General features: G+C 45.2%; 1 protein-coding gene across 3 annotated transcripts; it reads right to left on the bottom strand.

Moving 5' to 3' along the window:
* Window positions 1–6,555: 6,555 nt before the first annotated feature.
* Window positions 6,556–18,793, bottom strand: LOC119178807 (sulfotransferase 1C2). 3 transcript variants are annotated; one of them, XM_037430062.2, is made up of 3 exons: window positions 18,592–18,793; window positions 11,010–11,098; window positions 6,556–7,662 (listed from the first exon to the last, which is right to left on the bottom strand). In XM_037430062.2, the coding sequence occupies exons 2-3, from the start codon at window positions 11,064–11,066 to the stop codon at window positions 6,703–6,705; spliced, it is 1,017 nt and encodes a 338-aa protein (XP_037285959.2). In that variant the 5' UTR covers window positions 11,067–11,098; window positions 18,592–18,793; the 3' UTR covers window positions 6,556–6,702. The 3 variants fall into 3 exon arrangements, with proteins under 3 accessions (XP_037285959.2, XP_037285963.2, XP_037285960.2); XM_037430066.2 differs by lacking the exon at window positions 18,592–18,793 and adding an exon at window positions 18,514–18,538; XM_037430063.2 differs by lacking the exon at window positions 18,592–18,793 and adding an exon at window positions 11,310–11,437.
* Between the last annotated feature and the right edge of the window lie 168 nt (window positions 18,794–18,961).

Genomic DNA, 18,961 nt, shown 5'->3' with positions numbered 1-18,961 from the left:
GTAATCCCATCTGGTCCGGGAGCCATCCTCGGTAAGCATAATACTGTCTGATTCAATTCAGCTAAAGAAACTTCTGGAAATTCACGCAAGTTTACCAGAACGGACTGAATAGCCAAAAAATTCGCAGTGAAGCGGCGTTCTTAACCTTGCGCTATGTCTTCTAGAGAGGTGTTCATTTCTACTGGCGTCAAGACACATGACTGCAACGTTAAAGGTGCTGGTAGTACTTTTCTTGTCTGAAGATAAGCGAACAAAGCACGCTTATTTTTTTATTTAGAAAGATAATCAAAATGTCTACTCTCGTATTCTTCTTTCGCGCGGTTCACTGTACGCTTAAATACGCCAGCAAGGAATTGATAGTCTTTCCAGTTTGTTGGGATCTGATTAAGAAGAAGTTTTTTCCAAGCGGCTTTTCGTCATCTATAATCGCGCGTACACTCATCGTTCCACCAACGAGAGGAGGATCGTTTATTGGATGGAATAGAAAATTCAGAATTTTTTCTAGATCCCTCCAGCATTGAACCTATCGTAGATGCAATCTCCTTAGTACTGGCATTTCCAAGCTTGGAAATGGCAGAACGGAGGCAGGCTTGAAATTTGCTATGGTTGATGTATGTGCGTTTTGGCTGATTTAAAGTTATTGTTGGACAAGTAATGTCAAAAACTACAGGAAGATGGTCACTGTTAGTTGCCGAATCCAGAACAGCCCATGACAAAATCTTGATTGCATTGGAGCAAAACGCTAAATCCAATACTGAGCTAGTTTGATCTCTGACAAATGTTACATGACCTTTATTCAGACAGGAGAGGTTGTGATCAATAGTCCATTCCCACAGTCGCCTACCACAAGAATCTGTCCTTATACCCCAAGACCAATGATGTGAATTAAAGTCTCCTGTGAGTACAATTTCCTTTCTACATGCTACCAAAACGCTGTCAAGATAACGCGTGCTTTGCACACCGGAGGGGAAGTAACAATTTACGATTAAAAAAAGGTGGTATCCGGGGAGACACAAGTCTAATGCTAATAATTCGCAATCCAAGTCTAACATTCTGAAAGAAATTTTCACCCTATGGCATAATTTACTTGATACAAGGATCATTAAACCACCACCACGTGATGGGCGATCTAATCGAAAAGAACGAAAACCTGCAAGATGGAAATTTTTATCTGGTGTAAGCCAAGTTTCTTGGAGAATTATAATATCAAGATTAAAATTATTGCAAAAGTAATGTAAGTCGGTAGAGGCTGAGAATATAGAACGGCAGTTCCACTGCAGTACCCTCAACTGACCTATGGTGTTGAGCGCACCACAGAGGCGCATGTCGCGCCCTTGTTAGCATCTTCACGTGAAATAGCTGATTCATTCCGTTTAGATTTGGACTTGAGATCGGTGAAGATAGGGGATCTGGTACGTTTATTAGTTCGTATATCGAGTTCCATATCTGTATCAGTACTTCTAAATTCTAAATGAAGTATTCTAAATGATCCTATTATTTTGCAAGCACGCGGGTAGTGAGCACGCACCAATAATTTGCCCAAGTGTGAAAGAATGACAGCTTACCGCGATAGTTGTGGAGTAAGAGATGCGATTCTCAAGTGAAAAGGAGATAAAAGTGAGCCCCGTGACTGTCTACATCATAGTGCGACACCTCAACAGTAGCTCACTAGGAATGGTGGTAAGGAGGAATTAAAAGGATAGGATTAAAGGTATAGAGATAGAGAGGGGAAGGAGGGAGCGTGGCGCAGGGACAGCGACACCCAGAATCAAGGAGAAGATTGAAAAGATGGACACGGTCGCAGGAGTCCGAGGACGGGGCACCACTCTGCGAGAGCTCTTGTTAGGAGATGGCGTAGGGCGAGCCAGTCAGCCAGAGCTGCGCAGTCATCGGAGGTCGCGGGGTCACAACCAGTCGGAAGGAAATACAGCGAGCGAGTTCAGTTATGGAGCAAGCATCTTGCATTAGCACACCTGAAGCACGCATTTAGTCGTCAATGTAGACTATGCTATAGTAAGGCGCTCCGCTCGCTAACGTGAAGAATGTGGCCGTTTTCGTGAAGGTTTTCCCGTTTCTTCATGGTGGCATTGCGGAAAAGTTCTCCAAAATGATAAATTTATATCCAGCTCGAAGAACTAACACGCCGACGACAGCTACTCGCATCCACACAGCTATCAAAGCAATGCTGCTCTGTTGTCTGCTAAGACTGACAACGTTGCACACCCGCCGCACCACAAGTGCATGGCGCTGTGCGCGGCTTTTCGAGCGAATTCAAACGTATAGGGTGTATTAACACGCAGGGTGGCAGAAATAGGTTCAAGTAGGGGAAGATAGAAGAACAGCTAAGGGAGGAGAAGCTGATGGCTCATAGGTTTGTAGAAACACATCTTAGGGACATGGAACAACCTCCTAGCAATCCAAACTACGCATGGGAATATTGTAATAAAACAGAAGGCAGCAGAAAGGGGGGGGGGGGGTATTGGCGCACTCATTCATAAATGTACAGACTGGCGAAGGGCCAAGTAGGAGTGCAGAGAACATTTATGGCTAAAAGAGAAAGTGGCAGGGCAGATGACGTTCCTGCGATTTGTATACGTGTGGACAGGGGCAAAAGCCGGATAGGAAGTCCAAGAAATTGGGCAGTGCATAGAAAATGACCTTGATGAACTAGGACAAGAGTGCGAGGTAATTATAATAAGAGATATGCATACTCACAGAGAATATATGAATGAATATACTGACCGAACAGGCAGAATGCTAATGAATATGTGTGAAAGGCATGATTTAATCATTTGCAACAGTACCGAGAAGCGCGAATGGCATGGGAAGCATGAGTCTACGATAGATTACGCAATGATTTCACATATATAAGATGCATGATCGACTAAGTGTGACGAACGTAGATGAATATGGGTCTAGAAGCTTAGGTCGTGATCACAAACGTATCAAGCTGAGTTTTGGAACAGGAATGAAAATGTGAAGGAGGCATTACCACATGGCAATATATTTAGGAAGGCAAATAGAAACAGTGACTAAAGAGATTGGGAAAATAATCACCGAGGATACTAAAACAGAGTGGGCTTTCACAAATCTAACTCGATTCTTTGAGTTAGAGCTTGCTAAGGTACGAGTCCAATCAACAGGGAAAAGGAGACACAAATCCAAGATCTGGTGGGATGAAGAAGTTAAGAGAGCCGCAGTAAGACGTCACGAAGCCTCCAGGGAACACAGGTATGCTAAACAGGGGGGTGAAAGGGAAGATGATGTCTAAAGAAAATGAGATAACTTTTTGAGCTGCAGAAGGGAAGCGTCCGTCTGATCAGTGAAAAGATTAGAAGAAAGGGGGCCCAATGGATGGCGGAAGTGAACAAAAAAAAAAAAATAGAAGGCAGCTGCAAAGTTTTGGAACCATCTAAATTATCTGAGTAATAAAACAAGCATGAAACATAGTTTTATAACCACAGTTCAAGGGGTAAGACTAGAAGGGGATGAGGCAATAGAATATATAAAAACAATGACAGAAAAATTTAAACACCAAGAAAGCGCTGCATGCGTCGTACCAGATGAGGATGGACCAATTAGCTGAGTGGCTTCACTGGGAAAAAGAGTGAGAAAGGGGAGAGAAGAGGGTTCATTATAGCACATCAACAGGCCCTGACGGCATCCCAATCATGCTAATAAAGAAACTAGGACCAAACTTAGCAAACATTAAGAGAGGCAGCGAGCAATGCAACAATGAATGGTGAAGCCCTAAATGAGTGGAAACTATAGGCACGATGAACATGATCCATAAAAGAAAGGGGAAGAAAGCTGACAAAGAACTACTGTCCTATAACAGTGGCATCAGTAGTTTACAAGCTGGTGATGCAGATAGTAAAGCAAGGACTGCAGACATGGGTGGAGAATGAGGGGGTGCTGGGAGAACTACAAAATGGGTTCCGTAAACGGAGGATGGAGGACAATCTGTTTTCATTGATGCAGTGTATTGAAATAGCGGAAAAAGAACACAGGCCCCTGTGGCTGGCATTTCTAGATATCAAGGGAGCTTACGAATTACAAGAAGACTTGTGGGGAATACTGGACACACTAGATGTGGTAGATGGAATAACTAATCTCCTAAAGGATATTTATAAAATGAACAAGACAGTTATAAAATGGGAAGAACTGGTATATGAACCTATAGAGATACAACGCAGGCTTCGACAGGGATGTCCCGTGTGACCTTTGTCATTTATGCTGTATCTACAGGGACTAGAAGCCAAATTAGAGGGGATTCGACTCAGCTTCAGCCTCCCTTTTGCCAAGCAAGGAAAACACGTTGAACAGTCGTTACCAGCATTGATGTATGCAGATGATATTGTTTTAATAGCCGACAAGGAAGATCTGCAGGGATTAAATCATCTGCAGTTAATGAGGGAAATATGTTAAACTTGAACTTCAGTAGGGGAAATCGGCACTTATGATTATTTATGATAACGAAGGCAGTGATCATGAGGAACAGAAAGTTGCACTAGAAATAGTGGATAAGTACAGATATTTGGGCGTATGTATACACAACGGGGCTGAGTACCTAAGGGAATATGCGTGACGACTAAGGGTAACAGGAATACAGCTGTAATGAAAAATAGGACACTGTGGAACTAAAGTAGCTATGACGTTGTGAGAAGAATTTGGAAAGTTGTCATGGTCCCGGGTTTGATGTTCGGCAATGCATTCTTGACATGAGATCAGAGGTTCAAGCAAGATTGGCAATTGAACAACGTGGCATAGGTAGACTTGCTTTGGGAGCACACGGGAATACTACAAATGGGGGTACAGGGTGACATGGGATAGACATCGTTCGAGTGCAGGGAAGCTAGCAGCAAGATAGAAGTTGAGGAGCGATTGAGAAAAATGTGAGAGGAGCGTTCGGCTAGGAAAGTTTTCAGCTACTTGTAGATAAAGAATGTTGACACTAAATGGAGGAAGCAAACTCGAAAATTGGCAAGCAAGTATTTATACAACAGCTGAATAGCAAGCCCAAAGGAAACATCGGTTAAGAAGAAGGTGAAGGAAACAGAGAGGGACATGTGGAAAATTGCAATGCTTACGAAATGATCACTGGGTACCTACCGAGCTTTTAAGCAGGAAATTGCAAAAGAAAGGATCTACTATAGTTCTGGGGGTAGTTCCCTGCTGTTCGAGGCCAGAACGGGAGTATCGCTAGACCAAGACGTACCGAGCGAAACACGAAGGCACAGACATGTTATGTAGTGCGTGTGGAGAGGAGGAGAAAACGGCTGAACATCTGCTAATGTTCTGTAAATGGCTCCACCCTATAGTGCAAGATAATGGCGTGAAATTTTTCAAAGCATCGGGGTTTAGGAACAGTGAAGACAAATTAGACTTTAAACCCCTCCATATCAATCCATCCATCCACCCATCCCGAAAAAATGGAGCGTAGAGCACATGTTTGTTGCGAGTACCACTCCTGCCAGACTCGGAATGCACAAGCGGTGCGATAGAGCACTGAATGTAAATAGAAAACTACACTGCACGAGTCTATCCAGTGACTAAAAAACACGCAACATCTAGTCATGTGACAAAAATCACGTAACTAGTCACATGACTGAACTCACGAGGTGTCATACCATCTAGTCTTGCGACTAAGATCCCGTAACTTCAATTCACGTGATTGAGGTCGCGTCTTATGAAGACTAGCCACATGACTAAAATCACATAACGTAAAGAAACTAGCCACGTGACTCAAGATAAAGTAACATGTAGCCACGTCACTCAAATCTCAGAAATCCCACTTGACTTGTCACGTGACTAAAATCTATTAACACACGTAGTTAGTCACATGGCAAAAATCACGTATGATGCCTAACGGTTACAGTTGCGTTACTGAAATCACGTAACATCAAAACGTGCACTGACATTGCAGATCATACGGGCCTCTCATTTCGCCTCCATCAAGATAGGACCACCGTGGCCGGAATGAAATTCCTACCTTCGGGTCAGCATACGAGCCGCGTGACCACTTTACCACTGATGCCATCTGTCTGGTGCTTGGGATGTGATGCTTGAAAGAGTAAAAAAAGCAGTATACGACAATGTCGTGCCCATGACCCTGTACAAGTACTTCACAATATTGTCCCTGTATAGTCACAATGAGCTTTAAGACGTTCTGTATTTCAGTCCAGCCCCTTACGGGAAGCGGACTAGACAACATAACTTATTCAAAAACCTTAGTGCGTGTGTGTAGCTTCCGCCTCCAGGGAGGAGCAGGCAAACGGTCTGTCATTTCTCTTGTTGATTTATAAAACTGAGCGCCAGGGAATACTAGTCAGACATTCTTCAATCTTGCTATGGAAAGCATGCAATTCATAATGCTTACGATCCTCAATCAAAGAGGCTGTACTTAAACGGCTGCAATTACAGTTACTCTAAGGAATCTACATCTGAGGAATGGTTTGATCACTATAGGCGGAGACGCACTCTGCAGGACAAGAAAACGTCATTTAGTAGTTAGCTCACGGTAAATGGTTGTGAGCTGAAAGCGACTACGACTACTTGAATGAATAACCTTTTTATATTGAACTCACGAATGTGCAAGCCTATACGCTTATTTCATAGCTACGGCTGTATTGAAAAACACAATGATCCGTCTCTCGGCACTGTTGAACGTTTGTCCATCAGATCTCAGTCTGGCGTTGATATTTAGGGCAGGCCAGCGTCATTCCACAGGTCCATAACGTCACTGCCTGCGGTCTTGAGCGTGATCCGCTCTTTCATCCTGGCAACCTGTTCCGGCGAGAAGTGGTTCTTCCAGTCACCCACGATGCCTTTCCTCACGAAGTCTCCTTTAACTGGCTTCTGCAACATGCTCCCCATGGTTTCCACCAACGACCTCAATCCTGCAGGCAGTGCCTCCAAAGGTACGCTGGCCAGATCCTTGGTCCAGTTACCCAGCTCCGCGTTGATCTTCTTCATGGAGTCGACGCTTATCGAAGTGAGTACCTTCTCGAGAACGTCCGGGTTCTCCCTCAGTTTGTCGCCGTACTCTTTGCCCAGAAAGTCGGCAACTTTGAGAACCCAGCCACGAGTGTCCTTCTTGAGGTCCTCGTAAGTGACGAAAAGCACGTTGCTGTCACCGCGATGCTCGTACCAGGACAAGAGGTGGTCGAAGTAGTCGCCAAAGTCAACCTTGCCTTCGACGAACATGTCGAAGAACTGGTCGAACGTGCCGTCCTCAAAGAGGTACAGCGGCATGTTCCTTGTGTGGTAGTAGAAGGACACGCAGCAGTCGTACGGGTTGCGGGTGATGTAGATGTACTTTGCCTTCTCCGAGTAAGGCTGCATGTGAAATGGCAGGTGGGTCTTGATGGCTCCCGGTCGCGGCATCGACTGCGCACCCTCGGCTCCCAGGAGCTCCAAGAACGGAGACATGCTCATAAACTCCTGGAGGTTGGCTGGGCCCACACCATTTCGGTATATGGCATACACGATGTGCTGCATCCATGTCGTGCCACATTTCGGGTAGCTGACGACGAACATGTCCCCGTCCATCGGCTTGTAAGATAACGCGGAGCGCATATTCCGATCCGTGAACGTATTGCTGATGTACAGACCTTCAAAGTCCCTATAGGCATTCCTGTACGCCGGTCCGGGCTTGCAAGCCTGTTGCACAAACACATGAATGTATAATGTTAGGTAACATCATAGTATATTAGTTTCAAACATTTGAATCACTAGAACTGTGGACAATATCATAGAATTCGCTAAAGAACTAAGTGCATTCGCTAGCATAATATAGGATTGCGGATGTTGTAGGTTGCTGGTGGACCCTGTCTTGCAAGCTTTGCTGGCAATTGCTCCACCCGCTTTCCTCATTTCTGATTGCACTGAACTTCGTTTGTAAAGCGGAGTGCGGGCATGCTCTTAGAAGGTCGCGAGCAGCGCGACGAAAGCCTGCATAAGCCGGGGGCCTCGGAACTATTCCGCATGCAGTGTTGCACCAAGTCCCTTGATTGATATGTGGGGTTTAACGTCCCCAAACCACCATATGATTATGAGAGACGCCGTAGTGGAGGGCTCCGGGAATTTAGACCACCTGGGGTTCTTTAACGTGCACCCAAATCTGAGCACACGGGCCTACAACATTTCCGCCTCCATCGGAAATGCAACCGCCGCAGTTGCACCAAGTCCCTATACCAGCGCACCACACATCAACATAATTGTCACTTATCGCCACACATTCGAGGTCTGTAGTGTTTAGAAACGTCAAGAGTGAACGCACTTTTCTGCTGTATGTGCCTCATACCAGAACAATAAATGTTGAAAAAGATTGACTGCGAACATCGTTTCACTGAAGTATCGCATGCTAAAGTAAACACTTGTGATGCATGCGACCACATGTTTGGTGCTATGTGGGGGCAGAGTTTCTGACGGCTTGCTAATTCGTTTAGTTAAGTCTTGTCGCTAGATACGAGTAGCCATTGACGGCAACGCTACAGATAATTTACAAGTTTAAAATATACTTACCGAAAGAGCTCAGGTTACAATTAGATTTTATAAACAAGAAAATATATGACTCCTTGTCTCCTGTAAGGGTAACGATAAGATCACACTTCTCGAATATGAGCAAAAGAAGAAACCTTGGTTTGGTAGACATATTAAACACTGCACAATTTTAAGAACCGCGGAAGCACAGCTGTGACTAGTGCTATGCAGCAAGTTAATAACCACCTTCTTGTATCAGAAAATGATTGCCCCTTTTTGTTGTCTACGCCTGTGGACAACATCGTTCAACATTAGCGATACCAAAATATACATAATCTACGTTCTAATTGTATCTAATTTGAAGCTATAGCGACACGACTTGCCAGGAAGATGGGGATGTCTGCGACTCTTCGACTATCGCCAGTGATGTCGTATTCAAATCGAATATAGTCACTGTTGATAAATACGTATATTTCCCGGATAGTTTAAAAATATCTTTACGCCATCTGCACCCAATTGGGTAAAAACATAATGGTTCAAGTGCAAGACAAGTTACACACAATTTTTGCATGGTGAGAGCTTATATAGCGCAAAAGACAACGTCGAAGAAGCAGAGTTCAATACCTACATGATGCTCGTCTTTATTTTAACAAATCCTGTGAACATCTTCTTATATTTTTATGATGTTTATTTCATATTATAGGGATAAGTTATAAATAGCGTAAATATGTCATATGAATGTAATAACAGTCGTTTATTGTTCAGAAAAGCAATCCACATTCGGTATGTATTTGATTTTGGTTCAATTCCATACTTCCCACACCCATACATGAAGTGTACGATAATTTTAATGCAACAAACAAGCTGTCAGCGTGCCTTCGTCACCATCGGTTTCAGACTTCTAATTTATCCAAACGCGAACATTACGCGCCAGCCAACATTGCCTTTAGCGGCAAGGTTTGCAGCGACATGATGTGATCACCACGAGCCCATACCGGTGGCCGTAAAAAAAAACAAAAAAAAAGAATGGCATCACGTTTTATTTCACGAGTACATCACAGAAAAAACGGCGGGGACAATGATCGAATGAATGAAGAAAAATTTATAGCAGAAAACGTAGTTCAAGAGAGGACTGGGTGGGTGCCTATATTTCCTGACTCCATTGGATTGCGCTGCAATTCGCGCCCGCTCCACGACTCTCGGCTGGTCATCGAGAGCTGGGCCCGACAAAGCCTCCTCCCACCCCTCCCACGTGAGCTGCGTAGTCTGTACGATGTCTCAATTAGACTTGTGCACCCAAACCATGTCAAAAATATCAATGCGGCTGCCACAGAATTTCCACATTGTACTCAGTTGTTCTCAATAATCTATAGAGCGAGAGCAATTCAGTGCAATATATTTTGGCCATTGTGCCGGGCCACTGTACGACATGGTTTGGAGCCTGCGCAGACAGGTCTCCACGGTTTTAGTAGGTCCCTTAGCGGGATGAGGCAGAGTTTGTCTTCGTATAGGCGATAAAGCTGCAGTATATCTGTGATGTAGCCAGCATTGGTGGGTGAATGCAGTGGTCTGTGCGGTCGGTAGACAGATCCTGGGGAAGGAATGCTCGGGCCGAGTTCTGTGCTATATAGCTCGTTTTCGGCTGCCCTCTGGTGGCCTGGCACCCAGGAGAGCTGTTTTTTCGTGGCTCGTGTTCGTGCCTGCTATAGGATGCTGTGAGCTGGAAGTGAAATACGGCCCCTCATGTAGTTCCGGTAGGCTATCGTTACTGGTAGGACAACTGCAGTTTTCTCTACAACAGATGCATCAGAGCATTTTAGTGATAGGTCGTCAACTATCTTACTTTGGTGAATGACTGCTATCATAGAAATTCCTCCCACGGGGTTCGCAGCGTCTACGAAGTAGACTCCCACTGCGTTTCCATAGCATTCATTCAACAATTCAGTCCGAGGTGATCTTTTTCCGTGGTGGTAGTCCGAGTTCATATTCCGGGGCAAATACCGAAGTGACAACAAAGACACACGGGAATTGGCGTTGGCTAACAACATGAGCGCTTACTTCAGGGGTAGAAATATATAGATAAGCTTCCATTAGAAAGAGAAATAACAGAAAGACAGGCAAACGGCAACGCGCTATGCATTTGCGTCTATAATGCGAAGTTAAATAGCATAGATAACCACCTTGTCGGTTAGAACGATGAACGGTGCGCTTACACACGGTCACCCCATTGAATGAATCGCATGTGAACGCTTCGTGGATTTCCCAGCGCAAAGCCCTGTCTATCTTTCTTGTCACGTTTGCACTCGCCATTTTCTCTGGTGAAGCCATGCGAACAAGCTCAAGTTGATACCCTTTGAATCAGTGAGTACTGTATGCTTGCAAAGATGCAAGCATACAGTACTCACTGTATCTGGTAGCCGACCGATATTGTTGAATTTCTCAAAGACTATTTCCCCCTGTCGGATTGTAACATCTTTTCGCTTGCGTACGTTGCCCTGTTACAGGTGATGGTGAGTGATACGAACCTCTTCAAGGGCCTTTTTGCCGGCTTCATCTTCTGTCGGGTTCCACGAGGACGGCATGGCGGGATAGATTTCGACACCGTCACCTACACCTGCGTCATTCGCCGGAGAGAAAAAAAAAGTAAGCGTGCTTTAATATACAAGGCACACTGACTATGCAAAGGCGTATACGGTATAACTCGATATGAATACACGGCGCAACGCGATCAGGTGCACACACGAGTATACATACTCCAAATAAACGTGACAAGTATGGATAACCGAATTCGTTATCGACATCACATTCTTTTACGTATACCTTACCTTATTGGCTGCAAAGATAGAGATACCAATAGCGAACACAGTCATGTGCCATGCATGAAAGCTTTCCGCATATTCTGCGCATGTACGCCGTGCGCGCGCGAGAAAGACAAAAGCGGGCGACTTCCTTCGCAAACAATGATAAGAGACCATTATCGGGCAAGCACTTTATGCGTACGTGACCTGATGCTTACGGAGCAACCATGATTACAAAAGCCACCGTAATCTGTTTCCAGGACACGTCTCGTAATCTACTTTGTATCTGAAAAAAGAATTGATCTGTGAGAGACATTAATATTAGCGATAATAGATCTTTACCCTGCGCTCTATGGATGAACGATTTCTTGCTTATCTCTAGTTGTGAAAATATCAGGGCCCTTCCTGGTAGTCAGACATGCGTATCCGGTATCAGGATAAAAACTGTTCTTTGACTGATACCTACATGGTTATCAAGGCTACCTCGGACCTTGTGCCGGCACGGATTCTTGACTTGTTTTGACTGTCCCGATTCACATTTGAAAAGTTTCTTTTCTCCTCCACGATTGATTTTCCAGCTCGCGTGATTTACGACCGCAACAATACGGACGTCTCCAGGCCTCCTCTACAATTTTCAACGATATTTAATGTCCTTCAAGCTGGCGTTTAAACAAATAAAGGAACTGTCTACCACTCGGAATTTCTTCGTTGTGGCACATACTGAGAAGACCGTTGATCACATCGGCGGCAACGAGCATGCTTTTGCCCCATAAAAAAGGAATGATAATTTTAATTGATGTTGAAAGTCGACAAAAAAAAATGACCGTTAGCATCACTTAACAGCGATGTTTATGGTCAGTCTACTGGTAGGACCAGAAATCATCGCGGGTAGACTTATTTTGCTTGAAAACAGACTTGTGTAGGTTGAAATTGTTTTACACCCTTGAGGCAGCCTTGGTTTGTGCCAGATACTGACTTTTTTTTTTGTTGTTGTTCTTTCTCACGCGTTCAAAGAGGCACTTTGTGGTACTGCCGGCGGTGGATTTGCTGCTCGCTTCGCGTTTGGCGCTCACGGGAAGACGACGAATGATGCTGTAAATGGGGACATGGGACGGACAGGCTTTGAAGTAAGGGAAGCTCAAAGCAAAACGATATTTGAAAAGAGGCTAAGGAAAATAAAGGAGAGTAGATGGGCAGGGAAGGTGTTCAGGTATCTGTGTAGGAAGAGCGTGGACGGTGGAGGAGAAGAACTATAGAAGACTCACCTGTAAATATATGGTTTGCAGTGGGGGTGATATGGCAACAAAAATTAATAAGCGAAGAAAACAGGGAGGCGGAGAGGGTTTATTGGATGACAGCAATGGAAAAGAAGTTGGCTCTCAGTAACTACCGAAAGGGCAAAAACGAAATAAGGAGGGAGATGTCACATTCACGAATTGGGGCTGAATACCTCGGTTACACTGACCGGTGCCTATAATGTTAAATGCACGATCCGTTATAAATGCCTTCTACCAGGAGAATAAAGCACCTTTGTATTCCACCTATAGGAAGTTCTACCGCCAAATCGGGAGGTCGATGATTTCCTTGGAGTCGGACATGGATTTAGAAGTTGACAATATTTCGTTTTTATAGGCGGATGCAAACAAGCCTGCAACTAATGGGTGCGCACTACGTACTGACATCAGGAGCCGGACAGCCAGGAGAACGCCATTAATAGCATGAGCGGAACTATTTCTTTTCTTGTGGAGGCGATCGGTTGCCGCGCTTCGGTCATCTGGGCGGGGCCTGTCCGCACTTGTATGGTAAGTTGTATGGTACTACCGAGTTTCCCATTTCTGAACTTTTTGAGCAAACAAGGCTTCACCACTGCCTTCAATTAGACTCGCTGTGAGCGAATTTCGAGACCTTCTGATGGCGACGAAGGCCTGTACATGCGGCACCACGCATCTGCCGGGGCACCTGACGCACCCACGCGGGAGGCAAATGAAGGCGACGCTCTTTTATCCTCCACTTAGGTGTGGCATGCAGGGCACGTGCGTTGTGGCTGGGCCGGCAGCGCATGTACAGTACCTAATGCTGCAGCGCAGTAAAATGCAAACCAGTAGCTACACACAGAAATTCGCCAAGAAAGATGCCAAGCGCAATATTTGTTCGGTCGTGCAAACGGAGAAAACTTATATCCTGCTCGAATAAGTAAGGGACGTTCCACTCCTGTTCGCAGCCCTTTCATGACCAGCACTGCATCAGTAGCCTCTGAATATAAATCAAGATTGAATGCAAATTGCCCAAATATATAGATTTCTGAGTGATAATGAAAACCAAACAAAAAAGCAAGCGTATTGCTCCAATCTTCGGACATAAACAAAAAGGTGTTTTGCAGCTTTTTCACTCTGCGTGTGATTCGCAAACGTTCCTCATAAAAATCATATTTATAAACCCTGTTATAACAATAATAAACACTATTGCAGTTGTGACTCGACGTCCTGCGACTCACTTTCATGCAGTTCTTCGGAAGCAGAGATCACTAAAACAGGCAGTTAATTATGATGAGAGACAATCCGCTGCAAAGGAGTCCTTTTTGTACAAAAAAAAAAAAAGTTGGGTTTCGCTTTTGACACTGAAATCCTGCGAATGGTTTCATAGGGCGGAGCCATCATGTCGCTCAAAATATATTAACGAAGTGAAAAACAGCGCCTAAGACAGGAGAGTGACGGAAGACTCACTTTATAGTACAGTTCGAAGCATGTTTTAGGCGTTCGGTCACACAAAACCACACAAAAACTGCAGTGAAACTTCTACGCAACTACATATGTACTCTGCTAGATCACTTCACAAGGTTACGTGCACACGTATGATTTTTCGAGCCATCAGTTGCGCTGTCAAGCACGCTTGCCACGCACACCGAAGCGCCCACGTACGTCAGCGGTGCTGTCGTGTGACGTACAAACACTGCTAACAACCCCTTTTTGACGCAAGTACACTTCTTACACGAAGCTGTTTTTCTTTTCGCCAGTGATTGTTACTCAGTTTTCGACATCTCAACCCGCAGAGTTGGACTTGGCAGCAAGCCTACAGCTTCAGACAAGAACCTATGCAAGCAAAGAACGTTTATGCAACCTCGCTGGTGAGCAGCGCAGGAATTTGGGCTTAGTTAATGCAGCTTCGCTTTCACAACAGCGAACACATACGACTACGCAAAGCTAACGACCAGCTGTATACGCAAGGCACGTGCACGTTCCGAGGATTAGGGTTGAGACTGGCATGTTTTTTAGCTTCAGCGTTGATTGCTCGCTACAGAACAGCATGAAATAAAACAGCCATTGTGTAATAACCCGTACCACTCATAACTAACCGCTTTAAATTCTAGCCGAACTTGAACTACGGCGTGATGCATCAAGCCCTGCAGCAGCTGATGACATATTCATCGTCAACAATATATACAAATGGGAAAAGTGTACAAATGATGATATGTAGAAATTATGAAGGTCAAACTCCCGAGGGGACACTAAAGTCAAATAACAGTTTACGTCAGAGTGAAAGCTCAATGTATGACAACATCTAAAACGACAATATAATCAATGGCAGTGCCCTACTTACAGATAATTTAAAGTAAAAGCACAAGAATACATGCGTTGCAGTAGTACATTCTTAAAATGATACCGATGATGTCAGACGAGCCGCCGACAATTATTCACTAATAATCGATCTAGCTGCACTAAATAAAGAACCTTCCGTGCATCAAGAGATGCAATAAATGCTGCTTGTTCGTTTCTATTTGATTCATGAAAAGAAAAAGAACCGCCGGACGTTACTATGGGAAATGACGTAATTCAAAAATTTAATTTTCGCGTCATTACATTGAACAGATCGTGTCATCTAGCGGATCGCAATTGAACCAAAGCACGTCTGCCATCTCGGAGCCAACGGCAGGAAATCGATAAATGGCCGTTGTTGCTGGTGTCTGTGCATTCCTCCATGCTGCTGTGGCTCCCGCTGCTTTCATTCCGTTTACTAGTATCGGCGACAACAAAGTACAGTCAGGCAACGTTGTGCACGGCAACAATGAAATTAGTCGGTCCACCTCTTGAGGCGGGTATTTTGAAGTGCGCTAATACAATGTGTGCCACTAAAACGTAATTTGATTTCAAGATAAGCCCTTCCTTGGTACAAAGTAACACTAAGACGTTTCTGGATCAATATTTTAACAATAAAAGTCGACTCACTAGTTTCCTTTGGTGTCCCTTTAAGCGCCAGCCCAGACAACACTGCGCATAATGACGTCGACGAAGAGGGGCACAAGATGTGCGCAATAAGCAGATAACACATTTTAAGTAGATTCTGCCGCTGAACGCCAGTCAATCGATTAAGAAGAGATAAAGAAATGACCTTCAGAAAAAATGTAACTCTGCTTTGCCGACACCGAGGAAACAGCGAACTTGGTAAAGCACTTGCGTCGACAGGCCTACGCATTTGGATGTTTTGAAAGTCTTTCAGATATGCTTTATCACGCACTGCTCTGTATCAAGCACTGTTTGTGAAGTTTTGAGGTAGTAATGATGCCACCATGGTTTACATAGCCTCAAAGTATCACGTGACAATCGTGTGCAGGCCCGTAGCTTAAACTTTTTTGTTTCTCGGGGAGGGGGCATTTGTCGAAGGCTTTGCCTTGAACAACCTGTATACCTGTTATTTATTCTCGGTGAAACACCCCCTTCACACGAAGCTGCGGAAGGTGGAGGGTTCTACGGGCCCGGTGGTGTGACCATGAAAACTCGCATTTGTTGGGCTGTTTCCCTGTTCGTTTTTAGTGGAAGTTGTGCGCAGTGGGATTTATCCAGTTTATGTGGCACATACGCGCTTATGACGATGATAGCTTTTTCCTCATAAGCCACCCAGATTTGGCATATACCCGGTTCGTTGGGGCAACTGTTGCCTTCGTATTTCGTGAATCAGTTGCGAGTGTTTACCCAATGTCTGTGGCGGATGCCCTTTTTTTTATGATACCCGCAAGCGTTACCGCCGATACTGGACATTAAAGCCTCGATTAGGAACAGCTTCATTGTTAGAAGAACATAAAGAATGGCACTGCGACATTATACGCATAATCATTGCGATCGTGTTAGCCAAATATGTAACGCTTTCCGAGTCACAATAGTAGGCACCATTACTGCTGGTTCTCAGTCAATGAACGAAGCTACAACAAAATACTTCGCTCGCACAAAAAAAAAGCAAAAAAAAGCGTGTGCGCCTTCGCACACTGGCGCCAAAGCTATAGTGTTCGTCATAATCAGTTTACTCCAAGTGCGAGAGCTCTGCTACTCGGCATCTCTCGCCCCATTGGTATGTGTATGTACCTGCGTACGGCTGAGGCCACGCGTTCGATCCCAGCCGCCTCTAGAAGGAATCGAAACGCGAAAGCGCTGACTTTCGCTAATCGCGACCCATTGATAAAAACCACTTAATCAATGAAGTCCCTCTTTTGTAACGAAGGTATATAAGTACATGTAAAAAGAGAAACAAAATGAAAAAAAAAACGCATTCAGAAGAAGCAGAGCTGGGCCTCACAATGTAGAATACACTACGTACCTCTTGCGCGTGCACACACACACACACACACACACACACACACACACACACACACACACACACACACACACACACTCACACACACACACACACACACACACAACACACACACAGTATTATATACTCTCAGTAAACAAAACTGTTCATTTCGACATGTCTTTCAGGTCTCTTCTAATTACTTTGAACGAGGATATTGTGCATATATGCAGTAGGCAGAATTATTCTCACTGCACCAGAAAAAACAATAGCAAATTAAGATAAGAGCAACTAAAACAAAACCGACAATTTAGTTACCAACGTTGTGGGCGATGCACCGGCCTCGTGTACGTGCGTGTGTGAAGCTGATTTACCAGACTGAAGCTCATCAGACAGCAGACCGGTTTCAATGCTCGCAACATGCAATCTGGGCGCAATTTTCTTCCTGGCGACGCCGTGTCCTTTCATGCCAGCAACATCAATTTGCCTCGCAGTATGTATACATACACGGCCAGTGCGCGGACTTCCTTGTAGACGTTTCCCCACCTGCGATTACATGCTCCACGCGCCACAGCGTCTATTTTTTTTTTTTAGCACGCCATAGGCACACGCTAGATACCTCGAGGTCTCGTCGCCGTTTTCTCGTAGAAAGAAATGACGCCGGCAGCAGGATACCTCCAACAACCCGAGGCGAAGATTCCGCAACGGGTCAGTGTTACGACAAACACACGCATGATCCTTTTCGCTGCTCACATATTTTCTTACCGCAAGTTCAACACTGACAGACCGCATGCGGCGATAAAGAAACCTTGTATCTGTACGGTTGAAATATAAGCAACGCGGAGGACGTCCAGGAGAGCAGGTTTAGCCCCAAGTATACCGGCATGATGGGCAAATCCTTCAAAGCCTCCGTTGCACGTACACACAGGTATTTTCGCACAAATGCGCACACGCGCGTGAGTTCACATAAGGCGAATTGCAGGTGGAAACTGCAAGTTGCACGTAAGTCGCATTACTTTTAGAAAAATGTTTGTACGCGTAGCCGTAAGTGCACCATTTAGCCATTTTGTGGAGCGTCGTTGAGCCGCTAATAAATAGTTCTAGTAATGACACGCTCACCTTTTTCTAGTAAAGGAATGTCAAGCATTGTTATTGCACACACTCGCCTGAAGCATTCACCTGTTACTCAGCGTAATATGAAGACTTGCTGCATAGAAGTACCGCTCAGAAGCGATGCGCTAATTCCAGCTACGGTTCGAGTGTACGGTGAGCCCAGTCGGCGTCGATTGTCAACGATACTTTATCACGCGCCGCAAGTAATCGGAACGCCCTACTTTCTCGACAACATCGCCTTAATGGACAGGGATTGTCCAGCAAATAACGCGTAAGCATCATTTCATCAGCCCCAAACAACACAAACGCGCGAACGATGGCTGAGAGCAGTGTTCGAACATTACTGGAAGCAGGAACAGGCCGCAACACAGGGATTAAAGACTGTGGCGTTGTCCCTTGCAGCTTTACGACCGTGCACTCGCGGTTGGCGTCAAAATATTGCCGGCCACGAAATCATGAAAATATCGGAAAATTTCTTTACTACAACTATGATACTTGAAGACGTGTAGCGTAACGGGCGATATACCGCAAGACAGTGAGCTGGTGTGCATTGTACCTTTCCTGCGAAGCAGGCCTCGCACTGTTTTGACGCCGTGCGGCACATTAACTACCGAGTAGCGAAACAGCAACAAACCTTTACGGAACTTGTTCAAGCGCTGTCACCCGGGCCTTGGGCGGCTTTGCGTCTTGCACGTAGGCGGGGCTGCGCGCAGCGTCTGCAAAACACGTACTCGAGGTGGAACACGCGCCGTTCACACTCGTGACAATCGCCCTGACGCCCCTTGGGACAACTCCGGGCGATTCGGAGCCAAGGCCAGTGGGCCTTGCCGAGACGGCCGCGTTGTTGACGCAGCCATTCAGAGGCTCCGGCGAGAAAGAAAGAGAAAGGATGTGAGCGGAGAGAAGGAAAAAGAAGACAGTCCTCTCAGTACCCTCTCCTACAGCTACTGCTTCCCGATACCGTTTTTCATCTAAGATTAAGGTACTCGGCTGCTGACCCCAAA

Source organism: Rhipicephalus microplus, unplaced genomic scaffold (genome assembly GCF_043290135.1).
Source record: "Rhipicephalus microplus isolate Deutch F79 unplaced genomic scaffold, USDA_Rmic scaffold_18, whole genome shotgun sequence".
Lineage (NCBI taxonomy): Eukaryota > Metazoa > Arthropoda > Arachnida > Ixodida > Ixodidae > Rhipicephalus > Rhipicephalus microplus.
The sequence above is the reverse complement of the archived record's forward strand: the minus strand, read 5'-3'. Positions and strand labels throughout refer to the sequence as shown.

Coding starts and splice junctions, on each gene's coding strand:
- LOC119178807 (XM_037430062.2), bottom strand. CDS start 11,066: ATGCCGTCCTCGTGGAACCCGACAGAAGATGAAGCCGGCAAAAAGGCC. Junction 7,663..11,009: donor GCAAAAAGGCCCTTGAAGAG/GTTCGTATCACT, acceptor TTTGTGCAACAG/GCTTGCAAGCCCGGACCGGC.